General features: G+C 41.6%; 1 protein-coding gene across 1 annotated transcript in view; it reads left to right on the top strand.

The window, feature by feature from the left end:
* Positions 1–26,651, top strand: part of stard9 (StAR-related lipid transfer (START) domain containing 9) — a 78,203-nt gene that overhangs the window by 46,979 nt on the left and 4,573 nt on the right. Inside the window, exons 19-32 of the mRNA XM_088925759.1 lie at positions 209–291; positions 869–945; positions 1,441–1,491; positions 4,070–4,251; positions 5,258–5,705; positions 6,603–15,920; positions 18,343–18,543; positions 19,765–19,948; positions 20,814–20,960; positions 21,608–21,710; positions 22,292–22,446; positions 23,299–23,363; positions 24,953–25,155; positions 25,694–25,773. Of these exons, the coding sequence (XP_088781885.1) occupies positions 209–291; positions 869–945; positions 1,441–1,491; positions 4,070–4,251; positions 5,258–5,705; positions 6,603–15,920; positions 18,343–18,543; positions 19,765–19,948; positions 20,814–20,960; positions 21,608–21,710; positions 22,292–22,446; positions 23,299–23,363; positions 24,953–25,155; positions 25,694–25,773 (11,297 nt within the window). The remainder of the gene's footprint in view (positions 1–208; positions 292–868; positions 946–1,440; positions 1,492–4,069; positions 4,252–5,257; positions 5,706–6,602; positions 15,921–18,342; positions 18,544–19,764; positions 19,949–20,813; positions 20,961–21,607; positions 21,711–22,291; positions 22,447–23,298; positions 23,364–24,952; positions 25,156–25,693; positions 25,774–26,651) is intronic.

The following is a 26,651-nucleotide window of genomic DNA, read 5'->3' as shown; positions in this document are numbered from 1 at the left end:
TGAGGCTGTTTTTTGATAATAATAATTTTGATAATTTATTTTTAAAATCCAGTCGAGTTGATTGTGAAGGGGCACTTGTACCAAAGATCCGAGCGTGGTCAGCTGTGATCAGTGAAGTGCTCCACGGGCTCGGCCTCGTGTCGCTCGTTTTCGCCATGCGTCCAGTTCACACCGCGCCTGCAGTGTTGCTTTTCACGCGTCTCCCCAGGGGCAGTGATTGTACTGGGGGGGGGACACCGGTTTCGCTTCAACCACCCGGCAGAGGCGGCCATCCTGAGGCAGAGGAGACAGGTGAGGGGCTGTCCATCACCCACCAGGGCACGGAGGGCACCCAGCCTACTCCGCATTACTGTAGAATTGGAGTCTTTTGACAAAGCTGAAGGTCGTTGTTGTTTTGTCTGCTTGAAACTCACATAGTGTTTAGATGAGAATCAGCTTTCATTTGTTTCATATTGCTTCACAAGTGAATTAGGTAATGTAGGTATTTGTAGCAGTAGCTGACTGATTTTGATTGCATTTGGTAAATAGATACCCTTTAATTCCCTAGACAACTGTGGAGGTTTTATATTACTCTCTCCTTTGCTTTATTTCTGTTATAGTTTTCTTCATATTCTTCATATTCATGTTCTTCATATTTTGTTTTTATTTTCATGTCATACGGCTCTTACTCAAACACTCATACAGTCCTTGCCTACAAAAACAAATGGTATCTGTTTTTTTCCTTACTAGAAAGACATTTGAAAACAAATGGATGGTGTCATGCCTGAAAAGTGCCTTTTTTCCAAAAGTGGGATAATTAAAAGGACTGTGATACAGTGGAAAATTGTGTGAGTGACCAGAGATCTGATGAAGTTCTCTCTTCCTTCAGACCAGTGAGGTTTTCCTCAACTCCAGAGAGCTTCTGCCCCACCACCCTGAGACTAGACCCAGTCTTCCCTGGGACAGGTAGGTACAACAGCTTGTGCACACATTTGTACTCCTGTATTTGTAGGGGCTTCCCATTGACAGCAGACTGTCTTCTTGAATAAATCAAGGGCATCAGCTTTGACAATATCTAGGTAGTTTGTTCCCTGCTCCCACAGTCCTTTTTTTGTAAACAAGCATGTCCTGTTCTCCGTCTGAAACACAGTTCCATTTAGATTCCATTTGTTTGGCCACATTGTGATGAAGTTGAGAATTCTTTTATTAATCTATACTGTGTCACTGCCCTTTTAATCTTTTAGATTGGTTTATTAAAAGAGCCTATGGCTATAAGTAGATCAGCAATATATAGGACCTCCGGCGTTAATATTAGAGCTGTATCAAAGATGAAATTGGATGCCTAATACATAGAATAAAATTGCATTGGACGCATTGTTAGAATACATTGTGCATAATAAGCTTTACAACCTTGGATTCAAAGACTTACAGTGAAAGTAAAATTCGCCTGTCTTTCTATAGCAGGGGAGAATCTGTCCTGGCACCTCCAGGGAAGGGTCTTGAAGATTCTGAGTAAGCAACATGTTTTTATTTTTATTTCTTTCCATCAAAACCTTCTTTGGATTGCTATCAATAACCACTGTAGTTGTCAGTATTATCTTATGCATTTTTCTAACATTCAGAAGGGCTTTTCACCATTGTTCTGCAGCACTGTTCTATTGATGTTGGTTTACTGCCTGTTGTTTTTCAAGCATTAATTCATACTAGGTAGAACTACGGTAGCAGTAACTGACAGGTCGGTGTTAAATACACCTCATGATTCTGTCAGCGCGAGCTGGTGTTGTCTACAGTTTGTTACATGGATGGTGAATTTTGCCAGTGCCCAGTGAGAGGCAACAGTGCGATCTGAAACATGCATAGGAGCTGAGAGGTATGCCCTGGCACCTCCGTTCAGAACAGCTCCCGTTGTGTTGGCTGCTTCTGCAGTCCAGCAGGTGTCCCCAGCTGTCATGGTTGAGAATCCAGTCACAAAGCCCAGGGTAAAGGAGTGAGAAGGAGAGAGATCAGCCTATCCCAAACACCTCAGAATTGTCAGCAAAATTAGCGTTTTACTCAGCCATTCAATTTGTTTCTCCCATTTCTAAGGCAAATGAATCAATTTTTAAACAACTGCGTTACCTGTTAAGATGAAATGTCATTTCATTTACGACGAGATAACATTTCAATTTAGTGTGGGTTATTTAGTTCTGGCTGAATGAAATGAAAGAATTTTATAACATATGTAAGTAACTAGCCACTGGGAAGCAAGGGTATGTGAAAGTGAATTAGCACCTTTGTGATTTTCAGAAATATTTAACTTTAGTTTTTCTAGTTTTTTTATTTTTAATGACTTTTCAGAGTTGTTGAACATTTCTTTATAACACGGAGGTTGTGTGTTACAATGTGTAAATGAAGGTAAAATAAATTCTGATTTAATACGTCTTAATTTCAGAGGGTTAGGCCACAAACTGTTTTGCATTGGAATTGATGTGTAGACTTTCAGTAGGCACTGTAGGTGGTATGTAATTTCAAACATGGTAGAGCATTGTCAATATATTTGCACAGGAGTATGTGTAGAGTCAGTATTCTGCTAAATGTGGTCTCCTGTTTCATGAGTGCAATATGCAAGTATTGTGAAAATCTATGCAGTTGATGAACCCTGCCTGAGTCCCTAGGAAACTACTGTGGCCTTGGTTTTGACGTCTAACTGAGAGGTTGCTTAGTTACCTTCCAGTGCTGCCTTTGTACATGATACAAATAAATTCAGCCTATGCAAGACTCTGTCTTCAGAGGATATAACAATTGTCCAAACTTGGATATTTACCTTGTAGAGCTTTCCATTTAGTAAAGGTAAGGTATATGTCAGTTTTTGGTTTTCAAAACCATGAAGCTAAGAACTGGTATGTGCATTCTTATACAGTAAGTGTTATTTACCCTTTTCTTGTGGATAGTTTCTTTTCTGTAAATACACTTTGATCAGAGCAGCTTAGCAACTGAGAATAACAAAGTCTACTAGGAAATACAGTATGATACAAGCCCTCATGTTCCTGATCAGCAAACGTATGCCAGCACATTAACTAGTGTTAACATGTTAATATTATCTTTCTTGTAATACTGCTCATTATCGGACTTGTACCCTGTGTTGCTTTGTCTTGACTACTGAAGGACACACCATGCATGCATTTGGTATAGAACTTAAATTTATTGTTTTGTTGTTTACTTTGATGGATATGGAACCTATGATAATGACTTGTAATTAAAAAATAAAGTCTAAAATGTAACATTGTGGAAAAATCAGGAGCTTTATAGCGTACATATGCTTGGAGGTTATTGAACAGGTTAGCAGTTCTTAATCACAGGATATCTTGCTGTTTAAAGTTATTTCCTTCATTTTGTTTATTTTTCTTGCTGAATCACTGCCTGTGGATTAGTTGCCAGGCACATGTATAGTGATCTCAGGGTTCAGTTATACAAAATGCAGCAACCAAGAGTGATTAATATAGTAGTTAGTAATGTTGGATAAGATAAAAAATGTATTGCAGTTAAGTTGCCTTTTTGATCGGTTTCTTGTTACAACATCGTATTAACACTGAAAACAGAGATTATTGTTCTTCTCCACGCAATCTTCACTTGTATAGCACACTGAGTGCTGTCAACAGATTGTGTCCCATTGATGTTTGTTGTTTCTCGATTCACAAGTTAATAAAATTGTTTTGAAGCAAACTGGTGTATTCTGTAAAACTCAAGATTGCACACAGTGTCTGTTAGCCTCTCAACCTATTAGTGGTGTAATCTATGATAAAACCATAACTAATTTTTCAATTTGATATTGTTATCTTGGTTACATTGAATACGTTTTCTTTAAATGTTTAAATGAAGATAAGCAATAAAAGACTCTCTACCGGTAACTTCAATTTAAGGTCCTTTGGAGGTTCCGATGATCATTAACATACTGATTTGGATATAATCAGCTCGATATTTTTTGGAATGTTAGTTACTGTATGTGTATGTACGATATGTGTTATATGGAGACTCTGTTACATGTAATGCAGCTGTGTTTACTCCGTCTAGCTGTATAACCGAAGCGACTCACCTGCTGTGCTCTCTGCAGGGCCGGAGGAGGGGGCTGCTGGGAACGGAGCAAGGCTGGGGCGGGGGGCGCCCCCAGGCGGCGGCTGGCGGAGCAGCAGCGCTACGTGCAGAGCCTGCGGGAGGAGATCCAGGTGGCGCAGCGCAGGGCGGAGAGGGACCTGGAGTGGGAGCAGGCGCACCTCCAGCAGCAGCACAGGGACAGTAAGGACGGCCTCGCTACACATGTCCCCCGATGCATGCAGCTCGTGCAGCAAGGCCAGGCCCCTCTCTGGAGGATGTGCTGTTCAGTTCTGGGGTCTGTTCAGGGTCCCTAGGCCTCATTTCACATTCAGATTCAGCTAAGTACGGAATCTGAATAATTTCAGTACCTGAATAATTTTAATCATTTTCACAAACTAAATACAATAATAATCCTTACACGTCTATAGTTCTTTTCTGGACACTCTACTTAAAGAGCTTTACAGGTAATGGGGATTCCCCTCCTCTACCACCAATGTGTAGGACCTACCTGGATTATGTGACAGCAGCCGTAGTGCGCCAGTACGCTCACCACACATTATCAGCGGTGAGGAGAACAGAGTGAAGAAGCCAGTTCTTAGATGGGGATAATTAGGAGGCCATGGTTTGTAAGGGCCAGGGGGAAATTAACTATTAACTCAACAGCACACCACAAAAGAAAACCATTGTTTCTCCAAAAGTAAAGAATCATACTAATAATATTGAGACATTCCAGTCACAGTGCATTCTCATTCAAAGTACAGTTCATCCACTTATCAGATTAAATAGCATTTCCACCCATCCATTTTGTTGCACTGGTTAGATCCCTGGAGTCAATTCCTTTGGTTCTGTCTACATGCAGTTTGTATGTTTTCCCTGTGTTTGTATGGCTTTCTTCCAGGGGCTCTGATATCCTTCCACGTTCCAAAGGCATTCTGGTAGTTTAATTGGCTTCTGGGAAAATTGGCCCTGGTGTGTGTCTGTGTTTGTGCCCGTCTGTCCTGCAATGGACTGGTGTCCCATCCCGGGTGTATCCTGCCATGGACCCATTGCTTGTCAAGATAGGTTTCGGCTCCCCTGCAACGCTGTATTGGATAAAGCTCTTAGAAAATGGATTGATAAAAGTGTAATGAAATTGTAGAAATTAATTCTGATTGTTGAGTCTCTAATGTGTGTCTAATTCGTCTGCTCTTTTTTCTTCTCCTTGCAGATCAGCAGTGGATTCGGCAGGAGTCACATCGGCTGGCCAACGAGGAGAGGACAACAAGTGAGCTGGGAGTGCAGACGGACCCCACTTGGGGCTCGGAGGCTGGGGTCCAGGTTATGCAAGGGTCAGGGGTATGCGAGACACCTCTTGGCAAGAGGAAGAAGCTGGTCCAGCAGGAGCTGCTGCGGCACCATGCGCTGCGCAGGTCGGAGTTTAGGGTTCGCAGGAAGAGGCTAAGATACCAGCTGGAGAAGATCGCCCGCAAGCGGCACTTTCTAGAAGCCAAGAGGGAACTGCAGCGACTGGAGAGCACCTTTGCCCTCAGCAGGGAGAGCCCCACATCTCCAGATCTCACGACCGAGCTCGGAGGAGCAGCCCCTCTCCTGCGCCGGCACTCCTTCTCCGCGGATCTGCTCTCCCGTCTCTATCCCAACCAAACCCCCATCTACAGGTCTGCCTCCTTTCTTTTCATAAGGGCTTAGTGGGAAACACAGAGATGGACAAGGCTCTTAGCTCAGCCTCGTTTGAATTGAACCTCTGGTCACTGAGTCTCAAGCCATGGAGTGAGTTTTCCGCATTTTCTCTGGGATAAATTCTGATGTCCAACTTCCAGTCCTAAAGTAAAGCTGACCAATATTCCAAGGTTCTCTTGTGAAACTTACAGCACAAGAAGATCTAGCAAATTAGAAAACTTAAATCATCCCTGGCAGAATATATTGACCTAGATGTAGTTCATTTACCTATTCCTGTGACATAGGTTAGAGCCGCCTCCAATGAAGAACCGAACTGCTCTCCTAAAGTAAATCCAGGCCCTGAGAAAAGTGTGGCCAACTTGCACCTCAGTGCTGTAACCTTAGCTGATGTGAAACTGAAGCAGAGAGATGGTTTTGTTTACTGCTATAAATCATTTACAGAAGCATTTCAATAAGAAACTATACAGTTGCAGACAAAGTAAGCCTACTTGTTTGTACAATTTACATAACATTACTTAAACAAGTGTTTCCATTCGTGCATCTTAAATGGATCAATTAACTACAAAACCCGAATACCAGTTGCTTGGATGAATAAGCTTTCGATAAACCTAGCGGAGACATGAATCATAATTTAGTATATTTAGCATGGCTGGAGTTGGTTGGTGACAGTACATATATCTGTTACTGCAGATGTAGAAACCTTTTCCTATTTTTTTTCCAGATTTCTCTGAAGCATTAATTGAATCATTGTCCTAGTCCATATGTAGTGCTTGCATTTATTCCCCATTGAAGAAAGGAAAAATCTGACCTTAAAAATAACTTTGAAATGTGAGTTCTTATTAAAATGTGATAATGCTCTCCTTTGTTTTCCACAGCCATTTCCTTGCAAGGAACAAGTCCACTGAGCTACCTCCTCCCTCTGGTCGGTTTAAGTCTTCTGCCCTACGGAAATGGCTGTCTGAAGAGTGCCTTCCAGCAGCATCTGCAAAGAGGATGAGGAATTGTTCTGAGACATCCACCAGAGGACTTGGTCAGGTTTTGAGATGTGAAATGGGTTCTGTGGGAAACCAGAAATCCCAGCAAACAACTCCTCCATGTCCAGATTCCAGCAAAGGTAAAGGAAGAGCTTCATCCAAAAGCAGCAAAACAAAATGTCAGGAGCCCACGAGGAGCTCGTCCAAGGTAGCAAGGATTTCTACAAAAGGCAATAAAGGCCTGGAAAGAATAAGAAAAGCACTTTCACAATCAGTAAGTCCAGGAATCAGAACTGCACTGTCTAGAGTATTTAGAAAACCACCCACAGGCATATTTATAAATAGAGGTGCTAAGTCTGTTAAAAAAATAAGTTGCAAGTTGACTAAGAGTTTGGACAGCAAGACTGCAGATAAGTGCCTCACCAAAATGGCATCTTGTGAAGATCTGGACCATCTTAGCAAGCCTGGAGAGGACTGCTGGCATAAGCGCTGGCACAGTGCAGACTTCCTGACTGGAGGAATCAGACAGGGTACAGGTTGGGAGCTGGGAGACTGTGAGGAGAATGAAGAAGAAAGGTCCTCGGATTCTGACAGCATGTACTCGCTGGATTCCCTTTCATCAGCATATACCAAAGCCTTGGCCGAGCAACTGAAGCAGGAAGACGCAGACCAGCTGGTACAAAGCGATGAAGAGAGCATTGACAGCCAGATGTCACAAGACTCCTTGGTGACCAATGGAGAAAGGAAGCAATCTGAGAGACCAGCGGTGGCTCTGTCAAATATAGAACGTTGTTCATTTTTCGGTAACCTGTATTCAGCAGGTAACTCTCCTTCCTGGCAAGCGAGAAGAGTCTCAATGGATAGTCTGGCTGGTGATGAAGATAGAGATATTAACTTTTCCCCCCTTGGCTCTGCCACATCTGATGAAATGCCTGTTGAAATTTACTGGAAACGCCAGAGTCCAAGAATAAAAGCTGGCTTTAATGCCAAAGCTCTTAAGGAAAACGCGTTTCTGCAGCAGATGAAGCCCTTGTTTTACCAAGGAGGAGAAACTAAGGAGGAAACTGGAGAGAGGGTTTGTAAGTTGAGAGGTGATCCCTGTTTGAAAACATGCTCATCACCAGCCAATTGGCGGACATATTCCAGAGAGGAGGAAAGTTTGCTGGCTCTTACAGATGCCTGGTCTTCATCTGAGACTAATGAAAGCCCCAGGATTCTTCAGGATACAAATCAAGAGGTTGGCAACATGGTAAAGGGCAGCCCAAAGAGAGGTGCTGAATTGCCAGATTCCATGAGTAGTAGTCTGCTTAGTTCTGGATTTGAAAAAGATATGTCTAATGCCAGTACATTAGACAGTAACACAACCCTAGAGGAACAAAGTTACTGGGATTTAGATTATTGCACTAACATGGAAACCATCCTGGGCAGTACATTGAAATCAAAGACTCTGCCATCTATTCCAGGTTCATTTGGAAATGAGATTGCACTACAAGGGCAGCTTTTGACTTCTGAACCTGGAATAAATGAAAAATGTTCAGCCGTAGCAGAAGAGGTTACTGTCATAGAAGCTGAAGTTACAAAGTTCAATTCTGATTCAAACTGTGCTGAGGAAAAAGAGAATCACCCTGAAAAAGAAGTTCATGCAAAACTCGCATGCTCCTCAGTGATCCTTCCATCTCTAGGTTCCAGCAATAATGACCCCCAGGCATCAAATAGGACAGTCTCAATTGAGCATTCTGAGCATTTACATGCTTTTATTTCTTCAGACTTACTGTACATTGATCCTGCTGATGGTAATCATTCACATTCTAGCAGTGGCAATCCTTTAGAATCGTCTTATGAAGACAATCAATCTTTTTCTGGAGGCACTAGTAAAATTAGGAGTGATTGTACAGTTAAATCAGAAAAAGCAATTCAAAAACATGTTAGTGCACAGGATAATGATGTGATTCCTCAGTCTCAATTGATCACCAAAGTTGCATGGCAGATGCAGTCCCAAGGGACCTTTAAAGATGCAATCATAGATGAGAGCATGGATTCCCCATTATCATCCCATGAACAAGAGACAGAAAGGTTTCTGTGGCATGAATCTCATTCTAATACAGTATTTAGTGGATCGAACCCTCAGGACAGCATAAACGTTAACACTAACTCTAATATTAACTGTCTCAGTAATCAAAGCAGTCCGATCGTTAAGGAAGTATACTTTCAGGATGCAATAAGTGAACTGCAGAATGGAACTGGGAATCTGCAAGATAACAGAGTCATTCCCATGATTTCAAGAAATGTAGCAAGTCCAGATTCTACCTCGACAGACAATGACCAGATCGAGATCGATTCCTTCCATCCTGCTGCTTGTGATTTCTCTTTAGGGTCACATGTAGTCATACCACCACTGGAGAGTAATACTGAGGAAGATGCAGACCAAAAGAATGCACTGTCACAAGAGAAGTACCAAGAGTCTCCACCTGTCAATTTGGCTCTCTGTCACAGTGAAATACAGCAAGTAAAGGAAAAGGTGGCAAGACTTAGGACCTTTGAAGGTGCACAGAAAGCTGTAATGAAGGAAAACCCAAAAGAGCAGAATGAGAAACAGTGTAAAATTCTGCAGAGTAGCTTGGATAGAACACAAGTCAAGGGAGAGGCTGTTTCCAAGAGTAAAGAGAAAGACAGTTGCAAGTCAAAAGAGCTCAAAGATGATTCAATGGGAGAATCCAATAAGCAGTGTAAGCCTGATCCACGCATAGTGTATACAACTAGAATTGATGGTCAGGGCTCTAACACATCAGAACATAAAGCTCCTGAGGTGTCCCACCTGGAAAATACTACAGTAGAATTTAGAAAAGACAGCTGGAAAAACCCAGTGGAATGTAGTAAAATAAAGACAAATCTGGAAACGCCAGAAAGAGTGAATATTCTGAACTGCTGTACTGTTGTACAGGACACTCAGCTATCTGCAGAATTCACTGGAAAGGATTGCATGGTGATATTAGATAGCACTGAAAAACAAAATGAATTAAGTGAGTGTAGCAAAGAAGACATGCCCAGAGTAACCAGGGTGGCAGCAACTGCAACTACAAGTGACAGCCAAAAGTCTGACCCCACTAGTAGACCTGATAGTCTTCTCCAAAAAATACCGACAGATCCTGGTGAAATTCAGGATGTTTGTGGGGAGCAGTGCAGAATTCAAAGTGAGAAGGAAGAGCTCACACCAACGAAGAAACAATCTTCAGTGGCAAACCCAGAAAATGGAAACAAGACTCTAAAAAGCAGAGAGGACATAGACGAGATTCAAATGATGATTAACAAAGAAGGAAGTGTGTCAGGTTTAAAACATTCCAGGTCAGAAACCCCAGAGATTGCCTGCTTTTCAGTTGACCAGAAGATCTCTGAAGTAGTGAAAGAACATATGGACTGTTTAATGAAAGAGAGCAAGGAAGACATTATTCATGGAAGAGAGGAGGAGCATGAGGTGGTTATGGTTTGCAGTGAGTCAAATCATCATAGCGAACATGAAGTCCTGAGTGAACAGGAACTCCGTCCTTTCTCGAGAGAGAGCAGACCCCCTCTTGCAGGGAATCTTGTGTCCTCTGACATTTGTGATGCTAGTGCTTCTCCAGAAAATGATCTTGATTTGTGTAGCTCTCCACAGCCCTGCCATTCACATTCCCAAACATCACATTCTCCTCTTGTTTGTGTCCTTAAAGATGCATACGTCAGAGTTGATATGGCAAATTTTGACCTTGAGGGCAAAGATCTTTCCAGCTTACCACTTTCTTCCCAGAACCAAGAAGTCCTGGAGGTGAAAAAAGACATAGCAGGTCTGACACAAGGACATGACAGGGAAAACAAGCACAACCAAAACACTCTGAAAAAGAAAGAACCCCAGTCTTCTGAAAGGATGAACTATGTTCAGATTGGGAACAGTGGAAATAGCAGTACAAATGTGTTTCAGCAGACAGCAGAAGAAAAGCATGGTATTTCAAAACAGGGCGACAACCAAGCATCTGCAGACTCAAACTCAAAAGAGACAGAAGAGAGCCACCCCAAAGCCCCAGCAGGAAATGAGTCTCAAGGTTTGGGCTATGCAACAAAGAAAGCAAAAGAGATCTCAAGTGTTGTTGAGAAGGATTTCCAACACTTAACAAAATTCACAGGTAAAGTCAGCAGTAGTTTTAGAAAAAATATTGAAGGCACTCTAACCAGATTCAAATCTGTTTCAGTGCACACCGCTGAAGGAAATACCTCAGATGAAAAGAGAAGTATAGAAGGAACACAGGAATTCAGAGGAGGAACAGGAAGTATAACGGAGTGGGAAAGAGATGGTGAGGAGAAAAGTAAAGAATACTCATCAGAAGACGTTCTGTGTCCTTTTGTAGATGTCCATAAGAATGAATCGTTAGATCACAGACAGCAAGACTTGGATAGACTGGGGGACGTCAGAGAATCTGTACTACAACCAGAGGGCAGCTATTTAGAAAATGTCGCCAATTCATCCAACCCAGAATATTCTTATCAAATGAGGGAGTTTAAGAGAGATCTGGATGTGAATGCCTCTGCGCCACTGTCAAGCAGCAATACACAGAATGGCCCAGGTGCCCAAGATTATTTTGATATTAGGATGTCAAATTGGACGGTTCCATTTGATCAGGCTGTCCAGCCTATGGTTAACAGATCCTCCCAAGCACTTTCTTTGTCAACAGATTTCAGGATACAGTCTAAGCCTGAGCCTGAAGAATCGCCAGATTTCACTGCTCAAACTGAATTTGATCGGATCTTGAAATCTTCATCGTACAAATGCTTTGCAAAATATGGGTGTGCAGACATGGCCAAAAATGGTGGTGAATGTGCATTGAACTCTCTGGAGGAAGGAACTAACAGTGATGATTCTTTTTGTGATGTATTTTCTAATAAAATAAGCTGTGCTGGTAACTTGCTCCTGAGTAGTAAAAAAGATAACCTATCAGCAGCTGAATCTGAAGTGGTACTTAGAAAAGAAAACTTAAGAGGAGCACACAGGAAATCACAGATAAATTCATGCCACGTCTCTGATTTGAACAATATTATACCTGCTCAGGATGCAGGTGAGTCAGTGATAGATAGCAATGCTGAAAATGGTCAATGGTCCTCTCCAGGACAGGACCTGGGAAGTTCGAAAAATAGGGAAGAACAGAGAGACAAAGAAAACCGAGACGAACTACAGAGTTCCTGTCATATCACTAGTGTGAGTTGCATCAGCAGTGAGCAGTTTCCGGAATGTCACATTCACAACTCCAAAGGTAATATTACCCAAGCTAAAAATGGGCCTTTTAATAATGAACTGCCATCTATCCATGTAACACCTGTTACATATTTCCCTGAAAGTCAGGTTTTATCCCACAATTACTGCTCAAGCCGTAAGAACCAGGAAGCTAAAGAATGTATTTATGTTATAGAGCCAGGTCTAGATGAGAATATTAAGGTGTTGAATGTTTTTGAAGCATCTTTAAATTCTCAAGTATCAGATTATGAAAGAATCTGCTTGAAGGACAGAACAACTGGGCTTCAGGAGACCAGCAAGTCTACTTGTTCAGCACAGGATTCATCAGTTTCTCTGGATGTGACTGCTACTCTCCCCAGGACTGCAGACAACAGCTCATCTCCTGACTCCCACATCAGTGCTGCAGAGAATGATAGCCTACTGTTACTTTGTGGGCATGGCTCTGAAGAGCACAGTAGTGCCCAGGCAAAAAAGTGCCATCTGAAAAGGGCAGGTGACCACATTATTGGAGAAACACAAAGTTTTAAGAGAAAAATCATGGAGAGTGGTCCACAAACTGACAGTTCTACACAGAGCTATGAGCAACCTACAAGTAGCACACTAGTGGCCAATGCCACTACATGCCCTGAAGAGGAAAGTATTATTCCACCCAAGTTGCTTTCTTCTTCACAGTGTGATAGTGCCATGGAAAGCCATGAATCACAAACTGAAGTGCGTTATAGCAGTGTAAGAAAAAAAGATTCCTTGGACACTGATCAGACGAGAATCTCTCAGTGTAAAAAAGACAACAGTGGTGACCACCACAAGACAAAGCAGAAACTGAAAAGCATGGATCCACAGGCATCACTGACAGAGAGCTCCTCATCACCAGAGTCCAGTCTCAGTTTATCCGAGGAGTCATCTCTAGACAGGCCCTTAGCAGCCTTGTCCAGGCATGGTGCTCAGAAGCACAGTGTGGATAGCTGCAAGAAAGAATGTTGCTCTCTTCTACATATCCACAGAGTGTCATCCCCTGTAATTTCTGTGACACCCCATGAAGGTGGCTTTGCTTTTGAAACTAGCACAAACTCACACCAGAGTTCCCGTATTGTGTGTGCACAGTCCGACTCAGAAGCCAATGAAGGTAGTTGTGTAGAGCACAATGCACAGAGGGAGCATAAGCCAAGCCTTATACTAACAGGAATTCAAAGGACATCTTTAATAGAAAATGCTCAGTTATCGACAAACAAAATAAAGGACTACACAACTGTTAGCCCTCTCTCTGTGTCAGTGAGCTCAGATGAGGAGAGAAAAGCTCTACATTGTTGTTCAAAAGGTGATGGATCAGACCCCTACCTTAATCACCAGGGACAAAACTCAAAATCCCAAGATCAAGGAGGAGTGCATCTGCCTGTTGTAAAGGATGCAATGCATTTTGGTTCCAGTGATATCAACCCCTTTGTCCACCCATGGCAGGAGAAAGAAGCCAACAGAGTGACCTTTAAAAATCAACCATTTGGGAGTGTCAGTGATTTCTCTTCCCAGTCATTAGACTGTGGTACCCAAGGAGTCACACGGTGCTGTAGTGTCGACAATGTCTTAAATATTCAGAACTCTCCTTTTCACTCCCATTTGAGCTCTTTTGCCAACACTAGAGGAATTTCCAGCACCCTAAGTAGCATGGAAAACTTTCAGAGGCAGGACACCTTTGAGTATAACCATAGAGGTGGCAGCTATCCTTCCTGTCAAGAGGTACTGGATTCAGGGAGCTGTAGTATTGGCTCTGGAGATCTTGGCAACAGCTCGGTTCAAGTCGATGAAATTATGGTCCTCTATTCCTCAGAGCCTGAGTCGACAGTAGGTTCCTGCAAAGGCACTCCTAGGTTGACCTGTGAGCATGGCACCCAGACTTCAGCTGATTGTTGGAAAAGAAAGAAAAAACGTCACAAAAGAAGCAGCACTCAGGTACCTGTTTCTCAGAGAGTACCTGAGGAGAATGGTGATGAACAGCCTACTTCGTGGGCAAGCCTGCAGAACATGTCTTTCCATCTTTCTCAGCTTATTCATAACACCTCAGATCTGCTTGGAAATATAAAAAATGTGCAAGTCAAAGATGCCTCACACCTCACACCTAGCAGGCCTAAGCTCTTTGGTGCTTTTTCAGAGAGGAGTAGGAGGGACAGCTCCACACAGACTACAGTTGATGTTGGCATTCAGACAAAGAAAATCTTCAAATCAACTAGTAAGTCAACGAAAAAAACAGTGCTGGCTGAGGAACGCACAAAACCACCGGAAGTCAACGTTATCGTAAAAGTGATTGGTTCAGAGGTACTTGACATTTCTCAGGAAAACAAAGACATTACACTAGCCTTGCAAGACCAGGAAAAAAGGACAGCGGTAAAGATCCAAAGCATGCCAGACCTACGCAAGAGCAGCTCTGCTGTTTTGCTGCCAGAAACAACAATGGGTGCTGTCCCACTGAGTGTTCGAACTTCAACACCTTCTCTAGATACTGTTAACCAGAATCACTTGCCATTCAGTCCCAGAATCTCCCCTGTCACATCCCCCGCCCGTATTTCTGCATCGGAAGATGGCACCAATCTGGAAGTCTCTAGGATGACCAGTTGTTCCTCACAGTTCACTAGATCTGACAACCAGATGCACCCAAGGGAAAATTCTGTACACAACAGTCCATGCAGAAATACATCTTCAAGACAAGTATGTTTGATAGATCGTGCTTCTTCACCCATTCTAACAGTTGAGGCTGGAGTCAACTCTTGTATGGGCAGGAGCAAATCTGTTCAGTGCCTTGCAAACCATGAGACATCTGAACAAGTGTTCATAGAAGACTCTTTCAGGCAGCAAAAGAGAAATCGGTCAGCCTCATGGTATGGATTCCGACATAAAGATGGAAGAATCCCATCCGAGCAAAAAGTGTCAGAAGAACATTATAGTGATGGCAATCAATTAAGTAAGAAACTTGCAAATAGACCCATTGCCAACACCTCCACTGCAGACAATTTCAGTAACCCATGTACAGGAGAGAGGGAAAAATACTCTTCTGTGAATACTGTTCACATGCGAGGCTTTACAAAACAAGATTCTGGCAACAGATCAAATTACATTCTAGATGGACATGGGAAGAAAATTGTCAGTAGGTCCCAGTGTATTGCTCATCCTCCTGGGTGCCAGATAGGGAACTTGAGTTCTAGACAGTCAAGGGTGTCTTCCTGGTCTCAGCAACAAAGTGGGAACACAAAAAACCTTGCTCTCTCAAAACAAAAACCAGCTGAAAGTCATCTCCTGTCCAGCAAGCTGGAGGAAAAGCCCAGGAGGAAACCACAACAGTTTTCTGGCCCTGAATGCGAACTAAATAACAGGAATGGTGAAGGATACCAGACTTCATCTGAAGATGGGGAGCGATGGAGGAGCCCATGTGAGCCTTCTGAAATGAGTGAAAGAGCCGTCCATCTTCAGGATGATGACACCATGTCAGTGGCTCCTAGCGAGTGCAACACAGATGTCCTTCTCAATATAAACCCTCTGGCAGATGACTCTCCGGACTCTCAGGGAAACTGCAGGTTGCCTGAAGATTTACCAATGCACAACAAGTTTACCAACTGGTCAGGTGTTCACTACCAACCTCCTTCAAGTCTGAACAGTAGTGTGGTGATGGGGCCGGGGAAATCCCAGCCCAGGAAGACAAAGAAGGAGAAATCTGGTAGCATAGCTAGTGGCTGTTTGGATTCAAGAGAGCCAAAGGATGAGAGGGCCAGAGAAATTGAGAGGCTGCGGAAGGAGAGGGCACAAGTCATGGCAGCAGTTCGCTTAGATCTGAACCCTCACCAGCTGACAGTGGAGTTGACAGAGGCCAAGCTCAACTACGGCCTGGGAGAGACGGACACTCTTCTGAAGCTGCTGCACACTGGGGCTGCTGAAGAGTCCTGCCCAATGCCCACCAAAGAGCAGCTGTATGATAGGTGGGTGTATTGTTTTAGAGGACACCTTTTATGAGAAACAGGGTGATAGGTCCATTCCTCTTCTTTAACAAATGTGATACCTGAACAGGACTAGGGAGAATATATCTAATGTAGTCTGGCCTGAACAAGATGAATAACACGAAGAAAGACTGTGCCATTTTTAAGACAACTTAAGATACTATCCCATTTATTTCTTTAAATCTAATTTTAAAAGCAAACTTGATTTTTTTTGACAAATTATAGAACCAAAAAATAAATATCAATCAGAAATATTTGGAAAAAGAACCAAATATAAAATCATATATTGGTAGAGAGGATTTTAAAAAGTGAACATCTGTGGATATTAGATAAGCTAAAATGATATTGTTTGTTGTCTTATTAACTGTTAGTGAAACTGACCAAAAAGTTTTTGAATATGAATATTTAATTGACTAGTTTGAAACAACATTTTAGCCATTTTTAAAGAAAAAACTAATAGTGAAAACATGGTGTGCAGATTCTAATATTTAGGATAAATTATAGGGTGCAACTTGACTTTCCCAAAAGAGTGAGCCCTCCCTTTGCAAAATTCAGCTCTTATTAGCAGTACTGATGCCCTTTCATTTTAAGCATTTAAACATAAACATAATTTTCTGAATTACTCATTGTAAATGTTTCATGCTCTTGAAAATGAATTAATCTTAATAGCATTGATCTCAACATGTCACTTAATACTTTTGTTATTTTCTATTTCGCATGCCTGGTTTCAAAGCTCATGATAAAGTATCTTCTTATAGTTCTCTTGTATTTCAGGCTGAAGCTGACAAAGTGACAGTAACAATAATACAGTATGTTTATAAAGGAATATAAACAGTGTGCCTGGGTTAAGTGAGACTCAACTTATGTAAATGTGACTAATAATAAGTAGGTGCATTATACTTCTATTGTAAGCTATGTTTTTACAAATTGGGGGTGTGAGGAAAATAGAGAAATGGAAGTCGTAAATAGAATAAATAAACCTGAGCAGTAGGCATAATTCGAGGTATGTAAGTTCTTCATTTTCTGGCACAGCTCTAGTGAAAACTTAATAAATCAGAGGCAAACGAGGACAAGTGTTTATTAATAGGTAACTCAAACTAAGTGACACAATGTTACACAACATTAAGCATCACACTGTTTATAAAATAAGGTGTCCAAAAGGCCTGCGCTCTACAGACCCAGAAACTCCAGCATGCTAACCCCTATAACCTGAAACACTATATAATGCCTCAACAGGCCAGCAAAAGATGTACCTTGCATCCCAAATAAAAGAATACATCTCAGGACTAAAACTCCCTTCCTACAACATGAATGCCCAAGAGAGAACTGGACAGGGATGGATCAGTTCCTAACTAGGAGAGAAAATATTTTAGCCAGAGGATTCCACAATAAAGGAAATCAGAATTTCCCAAAATAAAAGACACCAAGCTCATCTGAACAAGCTTCAAGTTGCTTAGCCAGAATCTGGTCTCCAAGATTAATCAGAACAAGATCTTGCAAAGGATGTAGAACAAGAGACAGTGCTGCTTCTCTCCGTTTCTCTCTCTGTGTTCCTTCCGTTTCTACCTTGTCTTTTCTTGTCTCTTGCTATAGTTGTGTTTCTGAACTGATGACAAGAAGTTAATTAGACAGAGTAAACTAGAAAATTCTCTTTTATCCTCTGTGTTTATCAGTCTGTAAGCTCAGCAGCACCTGGGTAAACTGGACCGTAATTTTTAATAGTAATTTTCTCTGTATATTCACACATAGGCAAATAAAGGGTCGCTTCAGACTTAAAATTCAGATTATGTGGAGACATGCGAAAAAGAATACTTATACAAATGGATGGTGATTCTTGATTTTATTACTGTTTTGTTATTGTTCTTATACTGAGTTGCACAACAGCTGCGTAATAATAATTGATCAAAGATTATGACCTTTTGGCCTATTTTTCTAATCTTTTACTTTGTTTCTTGGTGCATCACAGAGCACTTGATATCACAACAGGACAGAAAGAAACTCTTGAAGTGTTGTCCGCCACTGCACTAGTCTCATATTTGAACAGCATCTGCAATGGCACCTTTTCTTGTTCATAATAAATCTGATTTCTGATCACACCTGAATGACAAAGTAAGATCGCTTTAGTCTGTCATCTGCCATTAGTCATGTTTTTAAATCAATTTGCATGTCTGTAAATTTGTATATCATGAACATTGCTATGCAATTAATTGAAAACCAGAAACGTACATTTATGAATCGTCATTCAATAACTTTCTCACATGATTTTGTCGGCTTTCCTGACATGTTTCCACACTAGCCTCGTTTTACAATATAGATGCTTCATATTGATCACTCTCTACTGGGCAGATTCTGTATGTGTTATAGCCAGCGCTTGTTAAGACTTGTGTGTTTCCCATGTCTGTAGACACAAGAAGAGCATTGAGGGGCTGCGACAGGAGAGGGAGACTCAGCTCCAGAGATGCAGAAGAGCCCGCAGCCTGAGCCCCAGCAAGCACCCTTTTGCCCAGGGACAGGGTGCAGAGCTGCTCCCGAAGGACCCTGACACGCCCAGCCGGCACAGGGAATACCTGCAGCAGTTACGCCAGGGCGTTGTGGACAGCACCCGGTACGGCAGTGTGAGGCTGGGGGTGCTGGGCACAGCTTGAAGTAACGATTACAGGCAGACAGCAGCATGCAGGAGACTTACTCCTATGAATACACTTGATTCATGTCTAAAGAACACTGGTGGATTGTTTTCATTCCAGCTGAGCTCTAAATCCCCAGTGCTAATTGATCTGTGTGCTTGTTTACACTTTTGTGTAACTTGTTTCTTTTGTCAGTCCTGAATGTCAGAAATACTTGACTTCAAACAACTGTGTCAAAGAACTTCAGCACACAAAGCTTTGCATAGCCCTGACTATGAAAGCTGACTAAACAGACATGGACTAGTCTGTCCATGGTGAACAGAGACAGATGGAAATAACATTGTGCTTACAGTGAGCATTTTTTTTTCCTTCTGCTTTTGCAAATGGTTACATTTCAGGCATTACACCAGAATGAGGACAGTTGTGAAATCTGGCAATTGATACAAGGTTCATATCAATTATATATCCCATCTGACCTTTTGGGAGCTCAAAGCAAATTTACAAATATGCCACATATAGAAAACTGAAACAAATGAGCCAGTGATTAAGAACTTGACTGGATTATAAACTAGAAGACATGGGTTCCTGCAGGACCAAGGTTGGGAGTCACCGTTAGATGTCATACAATGAACTGTTGTAAGCAAATTAATCCATTAATTACATTTTGCAGTTTACTGATGTAGTATTTAAAACAATGATAGGTTTCAGCACGGCAGAGTAAGTAATCACCATAAGAAGTTATTCTGTTAAAAACATTTCTTAGCTTTGATCATAAACTGCTCTTTCTAGATGTTTTGCCTGTTACTTATGAAATATATTGAAGAGAATTAAAACCACACTTTAAAAGGTACTGTACTAATAAAAAAAAGACAAGACACGTATTACACTGGATAGGTGTGGAGGAGAGAAAAGAGGCGAGTCCATGACTAACTGTGATTATAATTCATTAACATATAAAACTGATTTTTAAAGCATGTACAGTATGTGACATTTTGTACTCTGTAAGATGTTTTAAAAGAGATCCAATTAAAGCTATTTAAAAACATAGATTTTAGAGAATAGAGAGAAGGACAAAATATAGGTAGACAGATTGTATGAGAGTTCAGAGAGTTACACTCTTTAGGGTGTTTTTAGCAACGGGACGATGTTGGGAGATACAGACATGCCCTGTTGTCCATCTTCACTGTTCTGTGTGCTGCCAGGGTCCTGCAGCCCAAAAGGCTAATGGCACAGTGCCCCTCTGAGATAGAGCTGTTGTTGCGGGACTATGGGAAGGCACGTGAAGAGGCAAAGACAGAGATCGCTCGTGCCCGAGACCGACTCAGAAAAAGGACAGAGCAAGAGAAGAAGCGTCTGCAGCAGCAGGCCCTGTCCCAGATTCTCAGGGTGAGTGTCCATCTCGGGCCCTGTCCCAGACTCTCTGGGTGAGTGTCCATCTCGGGCCCTGTCCCAGACTCTCAGGGTGAGTGTCCGTCTCGGGCCCTGTCCCAGATTCTCAGGGTGACTGTTCAGCAGGATGTCCTGTCCCAGAGGCTCAGGGTGAGTGTCCATCACAGAACCTGTCCCAGATTTTCATAATTGTATGTCCCAGATAATTCTAAAATGATACAAAATGAATGAGGTGAAAGCTATAAGATTTTATCCTTCTCAGATTAGTTCTGGACAGAATGTCTTGATGACACTGACTTCTGAGAAAAAGAAGTAATTAACACATTAGTACATTATAATTATTTCTAAGAAGAAATTCTTCTACTGAGTCGCACGGTGATGCAGCCTTGCAGCGCTGTGGCCCTGGGTTCAATTCCAGACCTGAGGTGCTATATGTGTGGAGTTTGTATGTTCTCTCCATGTTTGTGTTGGTTTTCTCCCACATTCTAAAGACATACTGGTAGGTTAATTGGCTTCTGGGAAAGTTGGCCCTGGTATAAGTGTGTGTGTTTGCGTCTTTGTGTGTGTGCCCTACGACAGACTGGTGTCCTGTCCAAGGTATATCCTGCCTTGTGCCTGTTGCTTGCTGAGATAGATGTCCCATGACATTGTGGGCATTATATTAGTTAGAAAATGGATGGCACTTCTTTTTCTAATGGAATAGTCTGCTATAAGTTTCTGCTCAATATGGATTTACTGTTACTTGTGAGAATAAATGATATATAGTACTAGAGTACTGAAATATCTTTAAGAACTCTGATATCCCAGAGCCAGCTCCAAACAGCTACTGTTTAACATGCACACCCTCTATCTCTCTCCCTAGGCTCAGGACGATCTGCGGTTCAGGACAAGGATCAGCACCAGCACACTCTGTACCGGATCTAGCTTAAGTCTGTCTTCTGGACCCACCTCAGGCTACAACAGCAGTAACACTGTTGCGCCAATAGAGGGCACCACACCAGCATTGCAGGTACAGGAAGATTTCCAGTCTAATACTTCTGACTCAGTTAATCTGGAAAACATAGTAGATTTTAAAAAGTATGTGCGAACATTTCACTAATATGAATTAATGAATTCAATATCCATTCTTCTCTGCTCTCAAATATCAGGTAGGGGTCATGTACTGAACACTATCAAGCTGATTTCCTCTCCTAAAGGTTTTGGGAAATCATGGCTGAAACAAAGTGTCAGTTAACAGTCCGACCATAATTAGTAGCAAAAATTTAAAAGTGAAGATGTGGTGACAGTTGGATTGAAATTAATTGCATGACTAAGGCCATATGAAAAGTTGCAGAGTAAAATTGCTGGTGTTGGTGTTATAAGATTAATGATCCAAGAATCCCTTCAAAGCGTATTGGAAAGGATTGCACAGTGTGTCTTTCAACAGCATGGCTGGGCTGTTCTTACCTTAGTAGCGCAATGAATACCCTGCAGACCAGGGACTGTAGGCAGGGACTGGCAACAGGCAGATACTGTACATTGATTTAAACATAAAGTGGGATGAAAAACGAAATATCCTAAATGAGTAAATTAAAATTTTAGGGAATTGAAGATCAGACTAGTCCTTGATGCAGTTCTCTGCCCCTAGTGTTAACTGCTCTGTCTCTTCTTCTGCAGGCTGCTGAGTCCTCAGAGGAGCGGGCAGAAAGGGTCAGGGGTCGGCCCACAGTGAGGGGCTCCCAGTGCCCAGATGCCCAGCGCCAGTGGCTGTCTGCTCACGGTGAGTGCTCTTACAGGCAAGGCGACACTTCTTGAATTCCTGATCGGCACTGTTATAGAAACAACCTTAAAATGATTTTCTGATCTCTCTTAATAGGAAGCACTTAAAAAACTTTCATTGCTTTAGGTAAAAGTAAAATTGCACTGCGTGTACAAAAATGTTTAGCTTTTCCAATACAGCATTAATACAGAAAGCACTCAAAAACCCATAGTTTTTCATGTAAGCAGTCATGGCATTGAAATAATAAGTATATTCTGCAGGTACAAGCAGAAAATACAGCTGACACAGATGTAGCCCAGTTATAGATGCTTGTGAAGAAGGTTTATGATGAGACCACTGGTGAGAAAATGATTTGGGAGAACTGAGTGTGTCCACCCTGTTTTTGGGTGCTCCTTTTTACATGAAGTGTCTTTGTATTAGCAACATATATGCTCTAAACCTGAACTTTAGCTATTTATTATTTGCGTTGCAGTCTATGAGTCATATTGTAAGCGCCTTAAGATAAACAAACTGACTTCCATTTTCTGTATTATGAGTTTGTAATGGCCACCTTTGTTCATTTTTATTTCTGTGTAACCCAGATGTCCGTCTGGAGGGCCCTGGGTTTGAGAATAGTGCCCAGCAGCCTCTGGTCCCAAGAGTCAGGGAGAGGACCCGGTCTGTCAGCTCGATCTCATCCGTGTCGGCAGCCTATCAGGAGATAGCCGCATGTACAGTTGCCTGTGCTATGGCAGAGGTAGAATCTGGGGGGAATTCAAGGTTAACCACGACTAAATGTTTATCTGCTCACTGAGGAGTAGTTTAGAATCAATGTGAATTAGACAGTCTAGTTCAAACTTTGTGCTTTTCTAGTACCTTTTTCATGTTTCTGCCCCTAAGTACCAGTGTACAGTTAGAATTGGAGCACAAGACCTTGACACTCATCTGTCCCCAGCACTGCCAACATTTTTTAGTAGCATTGAAACCAGCCAAACAAACCTGTTTACCTGGTTCTGTAGCTGTGAGAGGTCAAGATCCAAGCCATCATTAAGTTCAAGTATTTGGGAGGAGTACAGAATATTATTGTTTAGAACAGTGCAAAAAGGAGAAGAAAAAATGTACAGTATTCCTCAATAAACGAGACCCATTTGTTGCCTTGTGTTACCAAATTAGATGGCTACTATCTTTATCTCAATAAAGCAGTTAGTGTTCTGATAGCTTATTAATGCTGACATACAGCAAGCTTAGTTGATTCAAGAAGCAGGGGAAGCAGTAGACTGCCTTTACAATATGGCTGTAAAGGTGTGCCAGTAATTTTTGCAGTTAAAAAAAAAGCCACCTATTAAACTGGAAACATATGGTAAAACTAAAACAGCACTGGTAAGTTTTTAGCTCTCCTTTTGCAGGCTTTCTATCATGTGTTATGAAAATATGAACAAAAAGAACTCAGAGTTCAGTCAGTTCATTATATATTATAACACTTTTAACTTTATTTTTGCATCATTATTCTAACACATAATATGGATTAAAGGTGATGATTTATGTCATATTCAGATTTCCGAAGTTTTAAATGTGGATAGACCTAACCAGTCTAATTCTGACCTTTCAGATCCGATCTGCTTCTGAAGGAGACCTGGGAAACTTATTCTCAGGAAAATCTTTGGGAGGCTGGAAGTAAGTCTGGGTACACTGGTGACCTTCTTGAATGTTGTTTACTTTGTGTCTTAAGGCAAGATTATGATCTGACCAGAGCTCTGTGGGTAGGGTGTCATGCGCAGTAAGCAGGTTAAGAGGAGTCAAAGGCTCGTGTCTGTATTTATTCTAAAAATTGAACAGTGGATGGCATAGGCTATGATGTTTTAAAAAGAAGTGCTCATTCCAGGGTCTTATTAATTTGTCATCTTATTTGTACAGTACTGTAGCTTTATGTAATCCTTTTATTTTTGGCATAGTCCATATTTTTTTTAAGCCAAAGTTAAAACTGTGTCTTCAGCACATGGCTCAGGAAGGTTCTTTGCTTTGGTCTGTAGAAGGTTGCATTTAAGGACACATGCTTTGGATTAATGCAAGACAAGTTTTTTTTTATGTTGAAATGTGATAATAATGAAAATATGTTGAGCAAGAAATAAAAAAATCACTTAATAGTTCCACAATGTTCTTGCTCTGGAATCAAGCAAGAAACCTGGAGCACCATCTAACCCACAATACCTCTTCCTTCAGAAGTGCTTCAATGTGGGTTTTGCTCACCAGCAGCATATTCAATCCATTCATTGCTGCTTAAGGAGTTGGATTTCTTAAGACTCCTCATCTGGAAATTTCAGGAATCACTTTTCACAGACTAGCCATTGCAGTATACTCCTTGTACACAGATTCATGAAAAGCTATATTTTGACTGGTGTAGAGCATTTTACAATACAACAATTCACCTCCTCCCTGGCTCTGCTACTGTATTAAACAAAGACAAGTTAACTTTTTTCTGGCACAAGATGTCAAATTAAATATTACATTATGTAGAATAGACATAATACCCCTTGTTCTTAATTAATAATTAATTAGGTTTCCGACAGAGGTGCCCTATATCTAAATGTGAAGACCAGAAACACAAGCAATATTTCTAAATCAAGTGCAAACAGACTTAATTCAATAAATATGAAAGATTTTAATTCTCTCAGACATGATTGTTTTTTAAAGTCTCATACCAGTTAACAACCAAAACAACAAAAAGTTAAACCCAATATTTTCAAGTAAGGTTTGTTTCTGATCCGCTTCTTAGTGGCTGCTCCATAGGACAGACTGACATCTACCTCTGCCTGTCAGGTTGTCAAGCATTTCCAGAGAAGTGTAGTCACTATTCTGTCTGGTCTCATTGACACTGATGTTCATCTGAGCCTGCATCTCCAAGTGTGACCGCTCTGCATTTCATCTTAACGTACTGTAACTAAGAGGAGTATTTTACTAGTTGGGTTATCAGTAGCCACAAAAGCAGCCCTGCAGAGTTGGCTACTTACTGTCCTGCCCCTAGCCCACATTGGGATTGGTTGCATTTTTTTCTGGACAGTGCACATATGGAGAGCAACACTGCGCTTCCAATTTACAAGGACACCGTCAGTGTATGGACTGCTCCAGGTTTTGGAATACTCAGTTCAATTATTCTTATGTTTTCTTGGGTAAATCTTCAGCCACTCTCAATTTTTTTTTACATGTTTTAATGCTCAATAACTATGCCCATTTATAGTAAATCTGCTCTTCTGTCTTGACACCAGGTACCAAGGCCTGGAGCAAGGGGTGCTGGTGTACTACAAGCCTTTCTCCAGCCCATCCATGCACGGCTTCCTGGGGGCAGCTGTGATCAAGCAGCCTCTGTACAGCGTGTGGTGTATGATCAGAGACCACTCCAAGACTCACCTTTACCACAGAGCTGTCAGGACAGCACAGGCCACAAGGCTGGACAGCACCACACAGCTGGGTGAGGACTCTCAGACACACGTGCATACACACACACACGGGCACTCTCACACTGACACACATTGCCATTTTTAAAAACAATGTATTTATAACTGCTTTACTGTCTAAACATCCTACCTGATTTTATTCCTTCATCAGTACAAAGAATATTGTTTTTTTATACTATACCTAGAAAGAACAGTCAAGCTAACAGTCCTTTCTGTAGTCTAGTAACATGACTGAACAGCAAGTTATCAATTTCAATTTTTTCAATTCAAGGTGCTTTATTAGCATGACCGATGGGTACAATCAGTGTTGCCAAAGCAAATAAAGATTCACATGAAACAAAACAGAAAATAAAAGTAAAATAAAATCTACAGACTAAAGGTTATCTTTGAGAAGTAAAAATAATACAAAAGCTTTATTATCCCCTGAGGGAATTTTGCCAACACAACAGTACAGCAAAAACAAATATTACCAACAAAGACGGGGATGTCTAGTCTAGAATTCCAACATGAGCCTCCAGATCTAGCCTTGTTTCTTTTGAATGTCTTCCCCAGTGTATGTGGTGATGGACACTTCAGTGTGCTACCTCAAACAGCCCCGGGACTTCTGCTGCATCAGCGCTGAGGACAAGCAGGTGAGTCCTGAATTAGGCAGCCATGGGCCTGGTAACCCGAGGTAGATACAGTAGGTGTGCAGAGAGTTGAGCGTCCCTGCATGAGTGCAGACATTCCTTCATGTACAGTGCTGTGAAAAAAAAAGTACAGCCCATGAAAAGGTGTGTGTTTTTCAACATATTTGCATGTATGGATATTTTAACTTCATTTAAACAATATTGATAGCTAAAGGTGATCTAATTTAACAAAAAACAATGAAAATTATTCTTTGCAATCATTTATTCAACAAATAAAAGTCAGAAATGCAATTGCCTGCTGTGGAAAAAATAAATACACCCCCTAGCTTCAATAGCTGGTGTTGCCCCCTTTGGCAGAAATCACTTCTTGTAGGTGTTTATTGTAATTATCTATCAGTCTCCTACATTGACTTGGAGATATTTTAGGTGGGTAGCTGCGTCAGCATGCGTAGGCTGCAAAGGAACAAGTAATAGGTTTATTCCATGCTGAAAAAAAGAAGAAAGAGAACACAACGTTTCGGCCGTGGAGCCTTCTTCAGGTGTGGCCTGAACACACCTGAAGAAGGCTCCACGGCCGAAACGTTGTGTTCTCTTTCTTCTTTTTTTCAGCATGGAATAAACCTATTACTTGTTCTCTTGGAGATATTTTGCCCACTCCTCCTTACAGAACTCCTTCAACTGTGTGATATTTGAGGGCTTTCTTGCATGTACTGCCCGCTTCAAGTCCCCCCACAGCATTTGTATGGAGTTAAGTTCTGGGCTTTGACTTAATTCCATAATTAAGTCATTCCATAACCCTCCATTTCTTCTTTTTGAGCCATTCTTTTGTGGATTTGCTTGAGTGGTTTGGGTCATTGTCTTGTTGCAAGGTCCACTTATGG

The sequence above is a fragment of the Atractosteus spatula genome, chromosome 9 (assembly GCF_055471065.1).
Source record: "Atractosteus spatula isolate fAtrSpa1 chromosome 9, fAtrSpa1.hap1, whole genome shotgun sequence".
NCBI classification, from domain to species: Eukaryota; Metazoa; Chordata; class Actinopteri; order Semionotiformes; family Lepisosteidae; genus Atractosteus; species Atractosteus spatula.
Note: the sequence above shows the minus strand (reverse complement) of the source record. Positions and strands in the feature narration are given on the sequence as shown.